The sequence below is a fragment of the Jaculus jaculus genome, chromosome 4 (assembly GCF_020740685.1).
Source record: "Jaculus jaculus isolate mJacJac1 chromosome 4, mJacJac1.mat.Y.cur, whole genome shotgun sequence".
NCBI classification, from domain to species: Eukaryota; Metazoa; Chordata; class Mammalia; order Rodentia; family Dipodidae; genus Jaculus; species Jaculus jaculus.
In genome coordinates, this window is record NC_059105.1 from 160,549,376 (window position 1) to 160,571,940 (window position 22,565).

Genomic DNA, 22,565 nt, shown 5'->3' on the forward strand with positions numbered 1-22,565 from the left:
AGAGATCACCCTCTGATAGGTGTGAGGGAAGGGAACTTTAATAGCCCATAGGAGGTTGGGTAAACGTTTTTGTTTTTTTTTAACTAAGTTGCTGCCTAGGAAAAGCTAGCCCACTTCCTTGAGACACATCTGGCTTCACATGGGCACTGGGGGAATCAGACCTGGCACCATTAGGCTTTGCAAGCAAGTACCTTTAACCACTGAACCATCTCTAGCCCTGTGGTTTTTGAAAAATATTTTTAGAGCAAGAGGTAGATAGAGAATGGCTGCACCAGAGACTCTAGCCACTGCAAACAAACTCCAAACGCATGTACCACCTCAGGCACCTGGCTTACATGGGTACTGGGGAATCGAACCTGGGTCCTTAGGCTTCACAGGCAAGTGCCTTAACTGCTAAGCCATCTCCCCAGCCTGAGTTTCTTTATAATGCTTCAGAATCCCCATAAAAATCACTTTTTTCAATAAGCCTTTCTCAATTACTAGAGCACATATCAAACGTCACCTATTTATGCTTTGTTTTGTTTTTTTCAAGACAGTCACTGTATAGCCCAGGCTGGCCTCGAACTTGTGACCCACCCATCTCAACCTCCCCAGTGCTGAGACCGTAGGTGCGGATCACCACCCACCTGGCTTGTTCTCAGTTCTTTCACTCTCTCTCTGATATTCAACTGTCCACCTAATTAGGATACGGTATTGCTGTGCAGTATTTAGTGTGTCTTCTATCTGAATGTTTGTTTCTCTGCAAGATTTCAAACTCTGAGAGCAGTTTTTATTATTGACAACTTCCATCATTATAGACAATAAAGCATGATAATTTCCTCCCCCTTCACAGCTCCGCTCTCCATCATATCCCCTCCCCCTCTCAATCAGTCCCTCTTTTATTTTGATGTCATCTTCTTTTCCTCCTCTTATGATGGGCTTGTGTAGGTAGTGTCAGGCACTGTGAGGTCATGGATATCCAGGCCATTTTGTGTCGGGGGGAGCACGTTGTAAGGAGTCCTCCTCTTCCTTTGGCTCTTACATTCTTTCTGCCGCCTCTTCCGCATTAGACCCTGAGCCTTGGAAGGTGTGATGGAGATGTTTCAGTGCTGAGCACTCCTGTCACTTCTTTCCAGCACCATGGTGCCTTCTGAGTCATCCCAAAGGTCGCCACCATCTGAAGAGAGAAGCTTCCCTCACCAAAAGTGAGAGTAGCATGAATATATGGGCATGAAGATTAAGAGAAGCGTTTACCGGGTAGTTTGGTCTGGGAGCAATTTTTTCGACCGGCCAAACCTTGCCAAAGACTAGACGCAGAAACACTGAGCCTTCTACACTTAAGTGCCTAGCAGAAGGAACTGACTTCAGGAAGTAACTGTGAGGACAGTGTGGCAGGAAATGACAGAAAAACCTGAATACGGAACTGAAGCAGCTGCCCAGAGTCTCTGGCACTGAACTGGCAGCAGCTAGAGAGGGCACCGGGCGTGGACGAGAGGAGCCTGGAGCTTAGAACAAGCGCCAGTGGAGGTGGGTACTGGGAAAGGTGAGAGTCTCAAGGAACACAGGACGGGGGGGCGGGGAGAGAACCCCACTCTTGGGGTTTAGTCCCTGCCGGTGGACAAGGTCATTGTTAGTAGGCTCTGAACTTTTGAAGGCCTGAGTGTGGTGGTTGGGGTGGGGGGCAGGTGCTCACTTAAGGGTAGAATGGCATCTGCCAGAGGAGCCAGGACTGTGGACCCAGCCAGGTACAGCCTGGTTTGGGCTGAAGCTATACTGTAAGGGCTGTTTCTCCAGGTCTCTGAATTAAAGGAGGCCCGTGGGAGAGGACAAATCAAATACTTCCCTTGTATGTTCTAGCACGGACACAAAACCCACATAGGACAACAAGCAGAGAGGAAGTGGCCAGAGATGCATGCTAATTCCGAGACCCAAGCGCATTTGGAGGCCAGGCACAGGCGGTGGTTCAGCCAAGCGTCACTTTCTGTGATTGTCGCATCCCAGAGTCCCAGAGGCTCAGAAAGACAAGGGACCTTATGGATCAGCCAGCTTAACTCCTCCATTAATTTTGCCTCTGACAAAAACTCCAAAGAAGTGACTTGCTAGCGTAGTCGTGGCTATTGGTGAATCGCCTGGTCTGGTCCCTGGCAGAGGAGTAATAGGCGGACACTTGTCACCTCCCTGCTGTGGTCCCACAGAGACAGGGTCACAGGCCTGGGCTGCCCATGGCTCTCTTGACCTTACGGGTGTTGTGAGTCAGCCCTGGGATCAAGCCTCAAATAGGACATCCAAGACAGCGTCCCTCACCAGATTGCTCTCCAACTTCCCACCTCAGCTTCCCAGTAGTGCTTGCTGCGTCCTGAACAGCTTTTCTCTTCGCTTCAAAAGACGGTGTGAGAGGTTTATGGGAGAGATAGGTGGAGGCCTCAGCAGAAAAGAGGAGGAGACCCCGCACCCCATTGTTTCTTTATTGCTCATGAATATATCTCAGACTTCTCTTTTTCAGTTTACTTTTTTTTTGTTTATTTTGATATATTTATTTGAGAGCGACAGACAGATCGAAAGAGGCAGAGAGAGAAAGAGAGAATGGGTGCACCAGGGCCTCCCCCCACTACAAACGAACTCCAGATGAATGTGCCACCTTGTGCAAATGGCTTACATGGGTCCTGGGGATTCAAACCTGGGTCCTTTGGTTTTGCAAGCAAGTGCCTTAACCACTAATCCATCTCTCCACCCTACCTTGCCTTTTTTTTTTTTTTTTTTTTTTTTTTTTTTTTGGTTTTTCGAGGTAGGGTCTCACTCTAGCCCAGGCTGACCTGGAATTCACTTGTATTCTCAGGTTGACCTTGAACTCACAGTGATCCTCCTACCTCTGCCTCTCGAGTGCTGGGATTAAAGGAGTGTCCACTATGCTAGCTACATTGCCATTTTTAACTACTTACATTCTTAAGAAATGTTTGAATATTGAATATTGATAAAAAAAAAAAAATGAAGCTTTTTGGCCAGGCATGGTGGCACACGCCTTTAATCCCAGCACTCGGGAGGCAGAGGTAGGAGGATCGCTGTGAGTTGGAGGCCACCCTGAGACTACATAGTGAATTCCAGGTCAGCCTGGGCTAGAGTGAGACCCTACCTCGAAAAACCAAAATAAATAAATAAATAAAGCTTTTCTTACTGAAAAATAATTGAGTGATAAATAACATTTCCAAAAAAATATCACGCCATGCATTGGTCAGTGTAGGTCTTTCTGCTGATTGTCCCTATTGACTAGTGACCAGTCTCAAAGGACAGAACTTCTATTGAGGAGTAAAAACCTTTTCAATATACATAAGCAGCTTGTAGACAGGAGGGAGCAGCTCACTTTGTCAGGAACTGGATCCATCCATGTTTTGACTGCTAAGAAGGAATCATGGGAAATGAAATGTCACCTTAATCCTGTGGGCATCATAGCACCCTTCACTGATCACCTTGCAGGCTTGGCTCAGCTGGCCTCTGGACACAAGTGAACAAAACCAACAGTTTTGACCAAGGCTGCTTAAGCGTTACCTATACCTACCTATCAGGACTTCTCTCCAGACTCGGGTGGGTCCGGACCACAGAGAAGGCCATCCCCTCCCCCTCTAAGTGAGCAGATGTGCTGTTTCCTTTTGTGTTTTTTCAAGGTAGGGTCTCGCTCTAACCCAGGCTGACCTGAAGTTTACTATGTAGTCTCAGGCTATCCTTGAACTCACATTGATCCTCCTACCTCTGCCTCCTGAGTGCTGGGATTAAAGGCGTGCGCCACCATGCCCAACTTTCTTTTTCGTTGTTGTTATATTTTTGTTGTTGTTGTTGTTTTGAGGTAGGGTCTCACTGTAGCCCAGGCTTGCCTGGGATTCACTATGGAGTCTCAGGGTGGCCTCAAACTCACAACGATTCTCCTACCTCTGCTTCCCAAGTGCTGGGATTAGAGGTTTGCGCCTCCACACCCGGTTCTCTGTTTTTTTGTTGTTTGTTTAATATTTTGATTTATTTATTTGCAAGCAGAGAGAGAGAAGAGACAAACAGAGAATGGGTGTGCCAGGGCCTCCAGCCACTGCAAACTAACTCCAGATGCATGCAGCACTTTGTATATCTGGCTTTACAAGGGCATTGGAGAGTTGAACCTGGGTCAACATTAGGCTTTGCAGGCAAAGCGCCTTAACCACTGAGCAATCTCTCCACAGCCCGATATCAAAATTCCTGTTCCCCCCTCTCACCTTCATTCTTACTCCCATTTCTATACCTTGTAGATGTGGAAGTCTGTAGTGGGTCATGATGTATCTGTTTCCGTGGAGACCCAGAGTGATGACTGGGACACAGACCCTGACTTTGTGGTGAGTTTGGAAGTAGCTTTGCTTGGACAATGAAGAAGGTGGGTGAGTGGAGGGTATCTGGCCCATTCTATGGACTTAGAAGAGGATTAGAAATGGACAATTTGGGACTGAGATGGTCCTCAGGATGAGATGGACTGGAAGGACCACTGGCTGTTGCAAGGGGGCATCATGATAGCCAGTGTTGAGGACAAAGGAGACAGATGTGGATGGATTTGGAACCGTGATTGACCAGGTCAGGCTATGCTCAAGTGGAGGATCTGTGAAGCTGGGCCTCTTCTAGCCTAAAATGCAGAATTTGAGCGGGACATACGGGCTTTGGGTGGATTGAGATATTGTGGGAGACCTGAAGGAGAAAGAGTGATGGATTCCAGAGTTAAAATAAAAGCCAGGCGTGGTGATGCATGCCTTTAATCCCAGCACTCGGGAGGCAGAGGTAGGAGGATCGTCTGTGAGCTCGAGGCCACCCTGAGAATACACAATGAATTCCAGGTCAGCCTGGGCTAGACTGAGACTCTATCTCGAAAAACAAAATAAGGCAACTAAAACCTTTCCACAGTTAAAAAGTTTTAGAGCTCACTAGCTTAAATTTAATTTTCAGTGCAGGGTAACAGATATAAGTGTGAGTTAAGACCCTGACTAAAGAAGCAACCGATATAGGGGCATATATGTCAATTGTGTGACCACTCTCAGCATGGTATATTCCTTGTCTGACACTTACTGTTGAATGCTGTCTTTTGCAGAATGACATCTCTGAAAAGGAGCAGCGGTGGGGAGCCAAGACCGTCGCGGGCTCTGGGCGCACAGAGCACATCAAGTAGGTGCCGAAAGGACTGGGGAGGGACAGGAGGTTATGTGAGGAGCCGGCAGAAAACTCAGAGGGCTTTATGGGAAGCAAAAGAGGGGTGATCCATGACCGTGAATCTTTATATTGTTTTTCTCCCCCCAAAGTCTTGTCTGTGTATCATCACATATTTCCACTTTCTCTCTAATCTCATCCTCCAACCTTATTCTCGGTTTTTAAAAAATATTTTTAAAAGTTAAAAATTATTTATTTATTTATTTATTCGAGAAAGGGAGAGAGGGGGAGGGAGAGAATGGGCATGCCAGGGCCTCCAGCTACTGCAGACGAACCCCAGATGCATGCGCCCCCTTGTGCATCTGGCTTACGTGGGTCCTGGGAGTTGAACCGAGATCTTTGGCTTTCTAGGCAAATGCCTTAACCGCTAAGCTGTCTCTCCAGCCCACTCTCTGTCTTTTATGTATATCAGTTCTACCATTGGTCCAGGGGAATCTGTTATATGAAATATCTCTTTTCCTTTTTTGAAAAAATATTTTATTTATTTATTTGAGAGAGAGTGAGAATGAGTGAGGGAGAGATAGAGAATATGAGAATGCCAGGGTCTCTAGCCACTGCACACTAACTCCAGACGCATGTAACACCTTGTGCATCTGGCTAACGTGGGTCCTGGGGAATCAAACTTGGGTCCTCTGGCTTTGCAGGCAAACGCCTTTGCTGCTAAGCCATCCCTCCAGCTCAGACTATCTCTTTTCCTTCAGTCAGGCATGTAGAAGTGGGAGAAGTGGTTAAAATTCTGAGTATGCCTATTTACCTACCTATCTCTATCTGTCTATCATCTATCAATTATCTATCTCTTTACATAGATATAAATGTGTGCTTCGACTGCATGGTGACTGCATTTGGGATAAGATAGCTTCAGTAAAATGTCAAATTGAAGAACTCCTCAACAAACACTGTATAAAGGTTAATATTGGCTCTCATACTTAGCCTAATAACTTAAAACACAAACTTGAACTTTGCTACTTGACTGAAGTTAGAAGGCAATAATAAATAAATAAATATGAGCCTTGCAAAACCTGATGGCTAAAACCATTTTAGCTATGATGCTTAAGGGTCTTCATTAAAATGTTCCAACATTTCATTTTATCAGAAATAAGGGCTGGGACTGGGTAGGGTGGTGTGTGCCTTTAATGCCAGCATTTGGGAGACATGGAGAATTGCTGTGAGATCAAGGCCACCCTGCGACTACAGAGTGAATTCCAGGTCATCCTGAGCTAGAGTGAGACTCTACCTCAAAAAAACCAGAAATGAAAAAAATAAGAAGAAGAAGAAAAAGAAATAAGGGCTGGGGATATAGCTCAGTTGTTAGAGTGCTTGCCTGTTGTGCACAAAGTCCTGAGTTTGATACACAGAACTACATAAACCAGACACAGCTGGTAGTATCAGCACCGAGGAGGCGGAAGTAGCAAGATCAGAAGTTCAAGGCCATCCTTGGCTATGTAGCGAGTTTAAAGCCAGCTGGGGCTATATGAGACCCCATCTCAAGAGGAAGAAGTGAAAGAAAGGAAGGAGAGGAGTAGGAGAAAGCATCATTTAGTACTAGAAAAAAGAAAGAAAGAATCACAGACACATACAGGGGCTTCTGTGGGAAATGCATATTTGGACTGAGAGATAATAGTTCATATTCCAGATTGTCTAGACAGCAATGTCCGCCTCCGGCAGCATCAGGCCATGAAATATTAGCAGAAAAGTAAACACAATAAGCTGTATTGCAAGAGCCAATGTAGAAAGTAAAGAGTTAACAGCTACCCATGAATTTGGCAAGATTAAGGTCATTTTCAACTCCATTTTTCTCCTTCCCTCTCCCCATACTCTTTTACTCTCATTTCCCCTAGATTTTAAAGTATCAGTAGGTGATCGCATGACCCGTGGAATAAGCTAAGAAAACTGCCCATGTTGATGTAGACTGGGAATATCTAATACTAATGTGGCTGTTTAATCGGACATAAGTGGTTTGAATGAAATAGCTATGCTGGATGTCATTTTTAAATAAATCAAGCTGTTCCAGAAGCAGAGTGACCAAAAAAAAAAAGAATCTTTTGGAGAAGTCTCTTTAGGGCTGAAGAAATGGTTTAGTGGTTAAGAGCTTGCCTATGAAGCCTAAGGGTCTTGGTTCAAGGCTTGATTCCCCAGGACCCACGTTAGCCAGATGCACAAGGGAGCGCATGCGTCTGGATTTCGTTTGCAGTGGCTAGAGGCCCTGGCGCGCCCATTCTCTCTGTCTCTGTCTCTCTCTCTGCCTCTTTCTTTCTTTGTCTGTCACTTTCAAATAAATAAATAAAAATAAAGCTAAAAAAAAAGAAGTCTCTAATAATCCCTCCTCTGAGGGCTTGTACACATGAAAAGGCCAGGCTCTTTAGTTTTTCTGAGTCAAGGCCACGAGACTCTGGCATCTTGGCAACTGTTCATCTTCGTTGCTATTTTTTTTTAAGGTAGGACCTCACTCTAGCCCAGGCTAACCTGGTATTCATTCTGCAGACCAGGCTGGCCTCAAATCCCCTGGGATCCTCCTACATCAGCCTCCAGAGTGCTGAGATTATGGGATGAGCCGCCTGTGGGTTTGGGAACTGTTATGATGGGAAACACTCTTTTGGTACATTTCCCATCCCGCGCCTGTGTCTTGTAGGGTGGGGTGAAGCAGAGCATCTTTAAGGAAGACTTCTAAATACCTGCCCTGATCTACGGAAGAGCCTGTGTTTGTGTCTAGGTTCAGTTCACAGCTCTGCCACCACTAGAGACGTGAGCTTAGCCGTGTATAACCTCTTAGTGTCTCAGCTTATTTATCCACATGAATAATAACCAGCTACCCTGGGGATTTGTGGTTAGAATTCAATGCGATAACATACATTAGTATCTTCTGGTACTTATCCGTTCAATGACTTTATTTCTTTCTGTTAATACAAATGTGTTTTTATATTTTATTTATTTACTCATTTGAGAGAGAGAAAGAGGCAGATGGAGATAGAGAGAGAATGGGTGCGCTAGGGCCTCCAGCCACTGCAGATGAACTCCAGACGTGTGTACCCCCTTGTGCATTTGGCTAACGTGGGCCCTGGGGAATCGAACCTGGGTCCCTTGGCTTTGCAGGCAAACGGCTTAACCACTAAACCATCTCTCCAGCCCACAAATGAGTTTTTAAAATCAAATTTCCTTCTTAAAAACCCAATATAAACATGCTTCCGCTGCCGCCTTCCTTCTTCCTAAATGGTGTTTACTTGGGCTACATAGCTCCAGTGTATGCAGCCCTTTGGCTGGTGGTCCCTGGGGTACTTACTATATGGTGACCTTCACTACCTCCTCCTAAAGATTCTAAGTGAATCTATCTCCAGTGCAGCAAATGTTGGCATTATTTCCACAAAAGCCTACCAACCCCCCTTTGTCCAGACCCCAGGGTGTAAAAGCTTGTCTCCGAGGGTAACAAGCCAGGTGACCTTGGACAAATGTCCACGCTTTGTTCCTCATTTTCCCTTCTGGAGCAGACAGTCCCCTGGAGGGCACCCCAGAGTTAAGTCTGCACTCTAGGTCCCCTGGCTGTGTGGACGAAGCCACCCTTCAGGGTCTGATGGCAATCACAAAGGCCCTGGGAGCTGAGCTGACTCAACACAGGAAATGGAAGTGCTTGCCCCTCCCCTTTACCACAGTGTTACTTTTTAGGTCTGCCTTGAATAAATTTCATTTTGGGGGGTGGCTTGGTAATTCAGAGAATAGCTTAAATGATCCTATCCATCCGCCACCAAGGTGCAAAAGAGCTGCTCACTGACAAGCCGGGACCCTTCTGTCCCCCCCAACCCCCGACTCTGTCCATCCATTCCCTTCCCTATCCTTTCCCCTTGACTAGTTAAGAATCCTTATTACCATTCAGATGTTTCTTAGACTATAAGAGAGGACCAGGATTTTATCTGTTGTTTATTCATTTTTAAATATGCCACAGATTGATACTTTCGTATATAGTTTTGTAAAATAAAGTAAAATTGAAACCTGGAAGATAAATTTAAAAAGGACAGAAAATACTGTTATTATTATTACTTTTTTTGTTGTTGTTCATTTTTTATTTATTTATTTGAGAGCGACAGACACAGGGAGAAAGACAGATAGAGGGAGAGAGAGAGAATGGGCGCGCCAGGGCTTCCAGCCTCTGCAAACGAACTCCAGATGCGTGCGCCCCCCTGTGCATCTGGCTAACGTGGGACCTGGGAAACTGAGCCTCGAACCGGGATCCTTAGGCTTCACAGGCAAGCGCTTAACCTCTAAGCCATCTCTCCAGCCCATTACGTTTTTATTTATTTATCTATTTCTTTTTGTTGCTGTTGTTGTTGGTTTTCGAGGCAGGATCACACTCTGGCTCAGGCTGACCTGGAATTAATTTATGTAGTTTCACGGTGGCCTCGAACTCATGGTGATCCTTGTACCTCTGCCTCCCAAGTGCTTGGGATTAAAAGTGTGTGCCCACCACGGCCGGCTTTTATTTTTAAATTCAACAGATGTAAGATGACTACGTTAGACAATAATAAAAGTTTCTGAAAACATGCTTTCAGCTTTTATTCTTATTTCTTTGTGGGCTCCAGTGTGAATTTACATAAGCCTTTGGTGCATCTTGAAACCTGCCCAGTCTGTAGGTTAGATCTTCAGTGAGTGTTAACGTAGCAGCCTGCCTCAGTGGCCTGCCCCACTTTCTTGTTCTCTGATATTTTACACCAAGTGGAAGAGAAGAAGGACAGAGTACCAGGAGCATTGAAACAGAATAGTGGGGCCAGGCATGGTGGCGCACGCCTTTAACCTCAGCAGTCAGGAGGCAGAGGTAGGAGGATCACCGTGAGTTCGAGGCCACCCTGAGACTACATAGTGAATTCCAAGTCAGCCTGGGCTAGAGTGAGACCCTACCTCGGAAAACCAAAAAAAAAAAAGAATTGTGAAGATCCAGGGACTGGTCTCTGGTCTCTGGTCTCAGCTCTGCTATGAAAGACACCAGATATTAAGGGGAATTATTTCATCATTCTGCCTCTATTTCCCCATGTGACTAGAAATAATAGTACCTACCGTGTACTGTGAAGAGCCACGGTTACTGCATAAAAATAAAGACGAGCATTTATTGAGTCTTATACATGTCATGCATGCATCTCATAGATGATGTTGCTATCCTGATGTCAAAAATAGTGAGACAGGGGTGGAGAGATGGCTTAGGGGTTAAGGTACTTGCCTACAAAGCCTAAGGACCCAGGTTTGATCCCCAATGCGTATGTACATATCTCTTTGTTCACATATATTTTTAAACATTTTTTCCCCAGGGAGTATTTTTTTGAGAAACTATCAATTTTTTTTTCAAAGTTAATTTCCCATGATTCATTTCTACCAGCAGTGTCTGAGTTTCAGTTCCTCCACATCCTTGTCCGCATGTATATTATCTTTGGTAATTTAAGTTAAGTCACTTTGTGGCTATGTGATGATCTTAATTTGTAATTCTTTTCTTTAAAAATATTTAATTCAGAAGCTGGGCACAGTGGTGCACGCCTTTGATCCCAGCACTCAGGAGACAAAGGTAGGAGGCTCGCTGTGAGTTCGAGGCCACCCTGAGACTATAGAGTGAATTGCAGGTCAGCCTGGACTAGAGTGAAACCCTACCTAAAAAAAAAAAAAAAATTAATTTGGGGCTAGAAAGATGGCTTAGCAGCTAAGGCACTTGCCTGCGAAGCCAAAGGACCCTGGTTCAATTCCCCAGGACCTACGTAAGCCAGATGCACAAAGTGGTGCATGCATCTGGAGTTCATTTGCAGTGGCTAGAGGCCCTGGCACAACTATTCTCTCTCTCTCAAATAAACAAATGAAAATAAAAATATTTAATTAATTGACTAATTTGAGAGAGAGTGAGAGATAGAGGCAGAGAGAGGGGGGGGAAATGGGCATGTCAGGGCCTCTAGCCACTACAAATGAACCCCAGATACATGCACAACTTTGTGCATCTGGCTTACGTAGGTCCTGGGGAATTGAACCAGGGTCCTTTGGCTTCGCAGGCAAGTGCCTTAGCTGCTGAACCTTCTCTCCAACCATAATTTGTATTTCTTTGATGATTTTATTTTTTCATGTACCATCTGCATATTTTCATCTGCCTTCCTTTTGACATGTCTACTCAAATCTTTTGCTCACTTTTAAAGAGGATTGTCATCTCATTGTTTATGTATCTTGGATAAAAACCATTCGTGATATAGGTGGGATTTTTGAACATGCATCTAATGTTCGTGTAGACCATGTGTGTTGTGTGATGCATGTCATGTGTGATGGATGCACGTTTGTGTATAGATGTGTGCCCCACGCACATGCATGCCAACCCCAGACAGAGGAGAGTGTCTGGTATCCTGTTATCGCTCATCCGGGTATTTCCTTGGGAGTGGATCTCTCCCTGGACCGGAGCTGCTGTCTGTCAGTAAGGCTCAGCAATTCTCTGGTCTCCCCCCACTATACACTGGGCTTATGGATGTGCATGGCCACATCCAGATTTTTATGTGGATTCTGGGGAGTGGATCTTGGCTGTCTCTAGCTAGAGAAGCTGTCATGCTTAAGCAGCAAGAGTTCTTAGCCACTGATATTTCCAGTTGGAGATATGCATTTTATAAATATTTTCTCCCAGAGTATGATTTTCCTTTTAATTTACAGTGGTATCATTTGATAAGCATAAGATTTGAATTTTATTTTATTTTTATTTATTGATTTGAGAGAGAGAGAAAAAGAATGGGCACCCCAGGGCCTCCAGCCACTGCAAATGAATTCCAGATGCATGCAGCCACCTTGTGCATCTGGCTTATGGGGATCCAGGGGAATCGAACCTGGGTTCTTTGGCTTTGCAGGCAAGCACCTTAACCAATAAGCCATCTCTGCGGCCCATAGGATTTGAATTTTGATAAAGTCTAATTTGTTTTAAAAGTATTTATAAGCCGGGCTTGGTGGCACATGCCTTTAATCCCAGCATTCAGGAGGCAGAGGTAGGAGGATCACCGTGAGTTCAAGGCCACCCTGGGACTCCATAGTGAATTCCAGGTCAGCCTTGGCTAGAGTGAGACCCTACCTTGAAAAACCAAAAGAAGAAAAAAAGTATTTATCATTAATGCTTTTTTGTTTATGAGAAATTTAATAACCCCAAAGTTGTGATGATTTTCTCTTAAGCTTTGGTTCTGACTAACTTAATAGTTTTACCTTTTTCATGTAAGTCTATGATCTGGCTCCACAGGTGTGTATAGTACAGCAGAAGATGCAGATTAAGGCTCATCTTTTTATGTGGATATTTGGTTGTTCAGCATGAGCAAAACTCCATCTTTCCCTCATCAACACGCACACACACATGCACACGCACACACACACTATTTCTATACTCTATTCTGTTCATTGAGCTCTATGTCTACCTTGATAGTGTGCCACAGGGCAGTGGTTATTGTAGTTGTGTGATAAGACACTGAAACTTTTACTACTCCAGGACTTTATATTTCATGTACATTTTATTTTTTAAAATTATTTATTTATTTGAGAGTGACAGACAGAGAAAGAGGCTGATAGAGATAGAGAGAGAATGGGCGCACCAGGGCCTCCAGCCACTGCAAATGAACTCCAGACGCGTGTACCCCCTTGTGCATCTGGCTAACATGGGTCCTGGGGAGTTGAGATTGAGCCGGGGTCCTTAGGCTTCACAAGCAAGTGCTTAACCACTAAGCCATCTCTCCAGCCCTCATGTACATTTCAGAATCAGCCATTCAATTAAAAAACAAAAAGCTGAGCCGGGCGTGGTGGCGCACGCCTTTAATCCCAGCACTCGGGAGGCAGAGGTAGGAGGATCGCCAAGAGTTCGAGGCCACCCTGAGATTACATAGCAAATTCCAGGTCAGCCTGAGCCAGAGTGAGACCCTACCTCGAAAAACAAAAAAAAAAACAAAAAAAAAAAGCCAAATGCCTGTTGGGATTTTGATTAGGATTACACTGAATCTATAGGTCATTTGGGAAGAAAACTGACATTTTTGTGTGTGTGCATGTATGTGTGTGTGGTGAGGTGTGTGTGATATATGATATGTGTGTGTGATGTATGGTGAAGGCACATGTGTGTGTGTGCAGATGCATGTCCCCAAGGGCATGCAAGTAGAGGCCAGAGGAAAATGTGGGGTGTACTCTTGTGGCTCATTCACGTATTGCCTTGAGACAGGGTCTTCCCCAATCCAGAGCTGCTATCCATCAGCAGACCCCATTGATTCTCAGTCACTAATCCCTGTGGACTGGAGTTACAGATGTGTGTGGCCCTGCCCAGCCTTTTATATGAGTTCTGGGGAATAGAACTTGGTAGTTTCTGGCCAGAGAAACCCTCATGCTTAACTGGCAAACACTGAGCCATGTTTCCAGGCCAAGAAAGTTGACATTTAAATGAGACTGAATTTTCCAACCCATAAAATCCTGGAATATTGCTCTACTTATTTAGGGTTTCTTTAGATCTTTCAGATATGCTATTCAGTGTTTAGCTCTTGCACATATTTTGCTGAATTTATCCTAAAATAGTCCATCGTATCCATGTGACTATACCTGAAATTTATTTTTAACCTTTAATTTCCCATTGCCTTTGGCTGGTATGTAGAGATGCAATTGTTTTTTTTTTAATTTTTATTAGCATTTTCCATGATTATAAAAAAAAAATCCCATGGTACTTCCCTCCCTCCACCCCCCGCACTTTCCCCTTTGAAATTCCATTCTCCATCATATTACCTCCCCATCTCAATCATTGTACTTACATATATACAATATCAACCTACTCAGTACTCTCCTTCCTTCCTTTCTCTTCCCTTTATGTCTCCTTTTTAACTTACTGGCCTCTGCTACTAAGTATTTTCATTCTCACTCAGAAGCCCAATCATCTGTAGCTAGGATCCACATATGAAAGAGAACATGTGGCGCTTGGCTTTCTGGGCCTGGGTTACCTTACTTAATATAATCCTTTCCCGGGCAATTGGTTTTGATGGATGTGGTAACTGATACAGGCAGGTTTGCATTGCTGGCAGGAAAAACCTGACTTAGAGCAGCTTGTGGGACAAAAGGGTTTATTTTGGCTTACAGGCTCGAGGGGAAGCTCCATGATGGCAGGGGGAAATGATGGTATGAGCAGAGGGTGGACATCACCTCCTCACCAACATCAGTGGACAACAGCAACAGGAGAGTGTGCCAAACATTTGCAAGAGGAAGTTGGCCATAACACCCATAAGCCCACCCTCAACAATACACTGCCTCCAGGAGGCTTCAATTGTCAAATGGCCATCAGCTAAGCATTCAGAATACATAACTTTATGGGGGACACCTGAATCAAACCATCACAGTGACCTTGTAATCCTGCAGCCTTGACAAATGTACTCAGTAGGTCTAGTAGCTTTTTTGTGAATTACTTAGGATTTCCCAAATATATAATCATGTTGTTTGTAAATAAAGATTTTATAGTCAGAATCGCTCACCTCTGTGCTTTTGTTTTTAAAATTGAACTGAAAAGCTCTGTCCTTTCTCTTAGTTGACCTTTGAGGTCTTGAATTTTGTTGGTTCTCAAAAACTGTGTCAATTGATCCAAGCTATTTGAAAACTTAAAACAGACTCACCCGAGAGGATGTTACAGGTCTGTTGGATGTGACACTTTGAATTATAATAACTTCTCTTTTCCTCTGTCTCTTCCACATGACTATCTCTGCATATTAATAACCACTGTTATATTCTCAGAGCTTAATAATACTTCACACTCCAAGTTGTTTAATATTTCTCAAATAAAGGAATTATAGATTAAGACCTACTCAGAACAGATTCAGCTATATGGTAAAGAAGTTGATTAAAAACAAGGGGAGAGCTGGAAAGATGGCTTAGCAGTTTAGTGCTTGCCTATGATGTCTAAGGAAACGGGTTCCAGGCACAATTTCCCAGGACCCACGTAAGCCAGCTGCACAAGGTGGCACATGCATCTGGAGTTGGTTTGCAGTGGCTGGAGGCACTGGTGCGCCCATTCTCTCTCTCTCTTCCTCTGTCTGTTACTTTCAAATAAATAAATAAAATTATTTTTATTAAAAAGGTTGGGTTTTCAGGTGCATATAGTAGCAGATCACTGTACTTGGATGGTGGAGGCAGGAAGATTAGAAGTTCTAGATCATTCCTGGCTTTATAGTGAGTTTGAGGCTAGCCTGGGCTATATAAGACCTTTGTCTCAAAAGTATTATTTTGTTGTTGCTGTAGTTTTCACTTATAACATTTTCATCCAAATGGTATTAGCTATTGGCATAATTCACTGACTAGCCTTTCCGTCATCCATTAGGTAGATATTCCTAAATATCATTTTTCTAACTCCTTTTGACAATAAATGTCAACAATAATAGAGTTATGACCCATTTAACAATTATTAAAACTCATTAAATTGTTTATATTATTTATTTATTTGAGAGAAAGAGGCAGAGAGAGAGAGAGAGAGAATGGGCATGCCAGGGTTTCCAGCCACTGCAAACGAACTCCAGATGCGTGCACCCCCTTGTGCATCTACCTTATGTGGGTCCTGGAGAGTTGAACAGGGATCTTTTTGGCTTTGCAGGCAAGTGCCTTAACTGCTAAGCCATCTCTCCAGCCCTAAAACTCACTAAAATTTTATAGCTTTTTCTCAGTTGAAAGCAATTTTTTCCCTGTCTTCATTCCTCCCTTTGAGTTATCTTCGGTAGGGAATGATCAGACAGGCATTCACATGTGCTTTGAGTCAGAAGCTTGCCCGACACAGAGCGTTCTGAGGCGTGGGTGTTGGTGAGGTGGCAACATAGGATCTCTGCCTTGAACGCTGCCAGAGGATTGGACATGGCATGGGAACAGAGGGTTCTTCCAGCACGTAGATTCATTTCATCTGGTTCATCACCAGCTTGCTAAAATTAACTGTGGCTGAAGATGAGAAAGCTTTTTAAAAAGGACTTGAGTGGGACTATTCCATAGGCCACCAGGGGGACCTGTTCTTCCATGAGTGAAGAGTATTTCTGCTGTGACATGTCATTCTACCTGTCCCGAGCTACACAAGTCCCAGGGTCAATGCCGTCTTAGGACTCCCAAAGCTTACACTGCTTGCTGGACAAAGTTAAATTTCTTATTTAGGGCTGTCTTGCTCAAATGGCTCTATGAATTTCTGACCGTGTACGTAAGTATCCAAGTCTGTAAGTCCTTGCTGGCACTTGCTGTCACTGGTGCCAGGTTATCACCGCATATCCTCGGGCCAAACAGGTTGGCAGAGGGAGCTCTCTGGCCTCTTCAGTGTTGCAGTCACCAACCTGGTAAAGATGCAAGTGAGTGCCAAGTAAGGAAGATGAGGCCAATTTGACTCCCTTCAGTCATTTGTTCTCGGGGATACAGTGGTCCCAATTCTGTAACGTAATCCTTAAGCAGTTATAACTAATGATGAGTAGGCTTAATGTTGTTTTTGTTTAGTTTTAGTTTTGTTCTTTAGTTTTTGTTATTAGTTCTCTTAGAAATTAAGGATGTTAATTATTTTAAATATATATATTTTTTGAGGTAGGGTTTCGCTCTAGCTCAGGCTGACCTGGAATTCACTATGTAATCTCAGGGTGGCCTCGAACTCATGGTGATCCTCCTACCTCTGCCTCCCAAGTGCTGGGATTAAAGGTGTGCGCCACCACGCCCGGCCCCTTAAAGATATTTTTATTTCTTTATTTGAGAAAGAGAGAGAGAGAGAAAGAGATTGAGAATGGACAAATCAGTGCCTCTTAATGATGCAAAGGAACTCCAGACACATGCCCCACTTTGTGTGCCTGACTTTACATGGGTATTGGGAGGTTAAACCGGGACTTGCAGGCTTTATAAGCAAGTGCCTTTAACTGCTGAGCCATTTCCTCAGCCCAGAATATTAATTCTTGACAAAAGCTACACAAATATTAATGATTAAATAAAGTTGACCAATGTTGCATTTTGTGAGCATCATTTTAATAACTTCCAATATGCTATTGAAAGGTAACATTTTAATTTTCTAAACTATTTTCCAATCATGCAGGTTGATTTGTATTTATTTATTTATATTTTGTTGTTTTCAAGGTAGGGTTTCACTCTAGCTCAGGCTGACCTGGAATTCACTACGTAGTCTCAGGCTGGACTCAAATTTACAGCAATCCTCCTACCTCTGCCTCCCAAGTGCTGGGACTAAAGGCATGCACCACCACACCCAGATATTCTTATTTTTGTTATTATAGACAATTTTTCAATCATTAGACGTTAAGGTTTGCCACATTAAAAAAAATTTTTCCCCTGGGGATCGGCTCTTAGGACTAGCATGCAAGGGTTTATGGGTACATGGGCTTTAAGATGCTTTGTGAGGGCTGGAGAGATGGCTTAGCAGTTAAGGTGCTTGCCTGCAAAGCCTAAGGACCCAGGTTCAATTCCCCAGAACCCACATCACATAAACCAGATGCACAAGGTGACACATGCACACAAGATGCCGAAAGCATCTGGAGTTTGATTGCAGTGGCTGGAGGTCCTGGAGTGCCAATTCTCTCTCCCTCTCTTGTACCAAAAATAAAAATAAAAATATTATTTTAAAATGCTTCTTTTTTTGTTTATTTTTATTTATTTATTTGAGAGTGACAGACAGGGAGAGAGAGAGAGAGAGAGAGAATGAGCACGCCAGGGCTTCCAGCCACTGCCAACAAACTCCAGACGGGTGTGCCACCTTGTGCATCTGGGTCCTAGGGAATCAAGCCTTGAACCGGGGTCCTTAGGCTTCACAGGCAAGTGCTTAACCACTAAGCCATCTCTCCAGCCCTAAAAAATGCTTCTTGATACAGATTATCTAACAGATAGGAAACGGGTCCATTCATAGAGAAAGATAACTCACCAGTCACTGTAATATGGGTATCATTTGTCCTCTATGACCTGAGAAAACACACACACACACACACACACAAAATAGGAGCAAAACTCTCTAGAGGTAAAAATCTTGGCTTCTGGAGAGTTAAGATCAGGCTCTGGTATGCAGGTTATGCTTGTCTCTTGTTTCCAGCCCCATCACGCATATATTGTGGGCGCTTGCGATGTTGCTATAAGACATATCCATTTGCCTGGGAAGGCAGTGCACTGACCTCCTTGTGCAAGGTGAGTCTCAGTCATGTGGTTCCTTCCAGCATCCACCAGCTGAGGAGCAAAGTGTCAGAGGAGCATGACGTACTCAAGAAGAAGGAGTTGGAGTCGGGGCCTAAAGCGTCCCACGGCTACGGAGGGCGGTTTGGCGTAGAAAAAGACAGAATGGACAAGGTAAGTAGAAAAGGAGAAATCTGATTTTAAAAACAAGGAAACAAATAATGAAAAATAAATTGACTCACATGTTGGCTTTATGGTTTGAAACTTGTTCAAAGAACATATTCGTTTGGATTTGAATGTAGACTGTTTATATATGTTTACGTATGAGTCGTATCATTTTGTTCCCCCTGATCTCAACCCGTAAGACATAATTGACAGAAAACAGTTAAGATATTGTCGCAGCCTCCGATAATACTGTAGCTCCCGTGTTGAGGAGACAGAACTCCAACGGAGAAGGAAAAATAGGTTTTGGAATCATTTGCTGCCTTTTTAAATGTTTATGTGTCATGTCTCCACGTCACCTTCTTTTATTCTTGTACTCACAGTATATTTGTGCTCTCTTGCACATATATTACACACCCTGTGTTGTAGCAATCTTCAGGACCTGCTTCTGAACTTTGACGGCTGTACAGAAGCAAAGCTCGACTGAGAAAGCACCTGCGATTGAATGAAAAATGCACTCTCTCCATGGCATCCTGCCAGTCCCTTTGGTCTTTCCCTAGCTTTAGCTTATTTCTGTTTTGTCATGCAGTTCAAACTCTCTTTTTCTTTCTTTCTTCCCTTCCTCCCTTCTTTCTTTCTTTCTCTAAATTTATTTGTTATTTATTTGTGTGTGTGTGTGTGTATATATACATGCTGGCACTTAGTTTCTTTTTTAAAAATTTTTTGTGTTCATTCTTATTTATTTATTTGAGAGTGACAGAGAGAGAGAGAAAGAGAGAGAGAGGGAGAGAATGGACACATCAGGGCTTCCAGCCACTGCAAATGAACTCCAGACATGTATGCCCCTGTGTGCATCTGGCTAAAGTGGGTCCTGGGGAACCGAGCCTTGAACCGGGGTCCTTAGTCTTCACAGGCAAGCGCTTAATTGCTAAACCATCTCTCCAGCCCTTTTATGTTTTTTATTTTTATTTTTAATTTTTTTAGCACCTAGTTTCTTACCATGGAAAAAAGAGCCAGATGCTTGCACCACTTTTTTTGTGTCTGACTTATATGGTGGCTTAGGAAATTAATTCAGCCTGGAAAGCTTTACAAGGAAGCACCTTTAACTGCTGAGCCATTTTCCAGCTTTTCTATATATATATTTGACAGAGAAAGAAGGAGAGAGAGAAAAAAATGGGCATTCCAGGGCCTCTAGCCACTGCAAATGAACTCCAGATGCATGCACCCTCTTGTGCATCTGGCTAACGTGGGTCCTGGGGATTCAAACCTGGATCCTTTGGCTTCACAGGCAAATGCCTTAACTGCTAAGCCATCCCTCCACTCCCTCTATCTTTTCTTTAAATGCTGCACAGCCTACCTCTTCTCCACCTTCTGGCTCCCAGCATATTCCTGGAGGTTTCTGAGCAATGGCTCTCCAGTAGTATGAAGAAATAATGGAGGACTGGAAAGATCACTTAGCAGTTAAGGCACTTGCCTGCAAAGCCAAAGGACCCAGGTTCAACTCCCCAGGATCCATGTAAGCCAGGTGCATAAGGTGGCACCTTCTCTCTATCTGTCTCTTTTCCTCTATGTCAAATACATAAATAAATAAAAATTATATATGTATTATAAATATATAATTTTTTTTTTTTTTTTTAGAAAGAAGGAGTCTGGGGGAATGCAAGGCTCCATAGAGAGTCACTACAGGCTCCCACCACAGTCTCTTTGGCACCTTGCCAGAAGCTGCAGATCTGACCCAGAATGCAGATCCTTGCATTCTGACATCCCTGTTCCACCTCTACATCCTCACTTGTGCCTTTCGCTCACTCCTTTCTGGATTTCTCTTTTTTCCTCAGAGTGCAGTGGGCCATGAGTATGTTGCAGAGGTGGGAAAGCATTCCTCTCAAACTGACGCTGCCAAAGGCTTTGGGGGCAAATATGGGGTTGAGAAGGACAGGGCGGACAAGGTAAGTGACAGCTTTCTCCCCGCCCCACCCTCCATAAGTCGTGTGAACCTCGCCACCATCTAAAAAACCCTGAATGTAGTCCCATGATTCTCAGGGTGGTGGATGTCATATGGATCCGGCACCCCTCCCCCACAGGGATGGTTCTGGGGACAGTCTTGAGGCAGGTTTCTTAGTTTCAATGCTGGAGATTACATGCTGGGCATTAAGGTATTCATTTCAAGGAGGCAGGATGGTGGGTGTAGCTTAATGTCAGGGCTCTGGCCTAGCGTGGAAGTGGTCCTGGGTTCATCAGCACTTCAATCAGTAAGCCGGATAGTATTCCTCAAGCCATTTGTTTTATTATGATGCCTGTGTGCATGTGGAGAGAAGGGAGTGTCCAAAGCTACCCTTCGGGTCTAACGCTAGAAACTTACAAGTGTGCGTGCCTTTCAGGAAGACAGATGCCTGTCTATGTGCCATTCCCATGGCAGCAAATGAGCCAGGCAAGCGATGAATTAGGATGATGGGGGTGCTTTGGAAGTTAGAGGCTGCTTTTCACAGGATTTCGCGATAATCTCTGGAGTCTGGGTGTTTACAGAACCCCTTTGGACAAAAGAGTAGTTTAAAGGAAAAGCAATGCAGGATGAGCAGAGGACGGCCCGGTGAGTGAAAAGGAAAGATTTTCAGGGATGTGCTCAGTCCCCCGCCTTATTAAATCAGGTTTCAAATCTCCTTCTATGGTGCAGGTTGGGTCTCATCCCCAGAGCTACACAGAGAGGGCATCTTCATACTGGTTGATTTTTTTTTTTTCCTTAGGTAGGATCTCACTGTAGCCCAAGCTGACCTGAAATTCACTATGTAGTCTCAGGGTGGTCTTGAACTCACAGAGATCCTCCTATCTCTGCTTACTGAGTGCTGGGATTAAAGGTGTGTGCCACCATACCCAAAAATACCTTCCTGAATTTTTAAAAAATATTTTTAAATTTTATTTATTTGCGAGAGAGAAAGAGAAAGACGGGGAGGGGGGAGAGAGAGAGAGAGAGAGAGAGAGAGAGAGAGAGAGAGAGGGAAAGAGAAAGAGAGAATGGGTGCTCCAGGGCCTCCAATCACTGCAAACGAAATCCAGACACATGTGCCAAGTTGTGCATCTGGCTTATATGGGTCTTGGGGAATTGAACCTGGGTCCTTTGGCTTTGCAGACCTTAACCACTAAGCCATCTCTCCAGCCCTGAATTTTTTTAAAAAAATATTACATATAGTTATGTGTAGAACATTAATTATTTGCATTTATTTGAGGAAATAAATCCAAAGCAAAATCAGGAAAAATCAAAACATGCTATAAAGAGAAGAAGAAGAAGAAGAAGAAAAAAAAAAAAGAACACTCACACTGCAAAAGATGGTATTGGGCATAGCAAAGAAATATTCAATCAATACAAAATTTAAACAGTGCAAACACCAAACTCTGTAGCTCCAAGTCCAACCACTCTAGTCAGTGACAAATATCCAAGTCTGATAATTGTAACCAGCAACAAGTCTCTAGAGTTCCAATTCCACCCCTCCAGCTAGGCTACTCACAGTCCTGGAAAACTTCATTGGGGCCGGCAGCTCTCCTTAGCAGCCATCACATGGTCCCAGCATCTCCACTGGGTCTCAAATGCAACCCGTGTTCATCCTTATGGCTCCATTGGGTCTCCATGCAGGCATCTAGCAAACCTGCTTCACACTGCCCATGCCATTTCCAAAACACAAGACTGTGTTTCAAATTCAATGACCCTCTCTTTCCTGCATTTCTTATACTCCACAATACCAGGTAGGGTGCCAGTTTGTTAATCAGGGTGGAATAAAGCAAACTTTGATGAATAGGACACTCCTTGAACACTCAAGCCCCTTAAAAAGAGTCTACATTCATCCTGTTACCCCAGTGCAGGTCAGCTGATCCAATCTGAAAGGTTGTAATATCTTAGCTGAATGGGCAGAAGTTTCAGCCCAAAGATTTCATTTCTGTGCCATATCCCTCTGTTCACACCAGCCCATTTCAATGCAGTGTAACAACTTCTCAGGACACAGCCATAACAACAAGCCTCTCACACAAACTGCTTCTAGCCCAGTCCAAGAAAAACTCTTTCTCACCCTCATAAGCCAAACCTCACAGTCCTTAATTCTTACTGCCTTCAGGTCTTT

At 43.9% G+C, this 22,565-nt stretch overlaps 1 protein-coding gene across 1 annotated transcript in view; it reads left to right on the forward strand.

The window, feature by feature from the left end:
* Nucleotides 1-1,383: 1,383 nt before the first annotated feature.
* The window catches only part of Hcls1 (hematopoietic cell-specific Lyn substrate 1), a 32,083-nt gene continuing 10,901 nt past the window's right edge, over nt 1,384-22,565 (forward strand). Inside the window, exons 1-5 of the mRNA XM_045147553.1 lie at nt 1,384-1,506; nt 4,248-4,331; nt 5,072-5,145; nt 18,342-18,471; nt 20,295-20,405. Of these exons, the coding sequence (XP_045003488.1) occupies nt 4,248-4,331; nt 5,072-5,145; nt 18,342-18,471; nt 20,295-20,405 (399 nt within the window). The 5' untranslated portion in view covers nt 1,384-1,506. The remainder of the gene's footprint in view (nt 1,507-4,247; nt 4,332-5,071; nt 5,146-18,341; nt 18,472-20,294; nt 20,406-22,565) is intronic.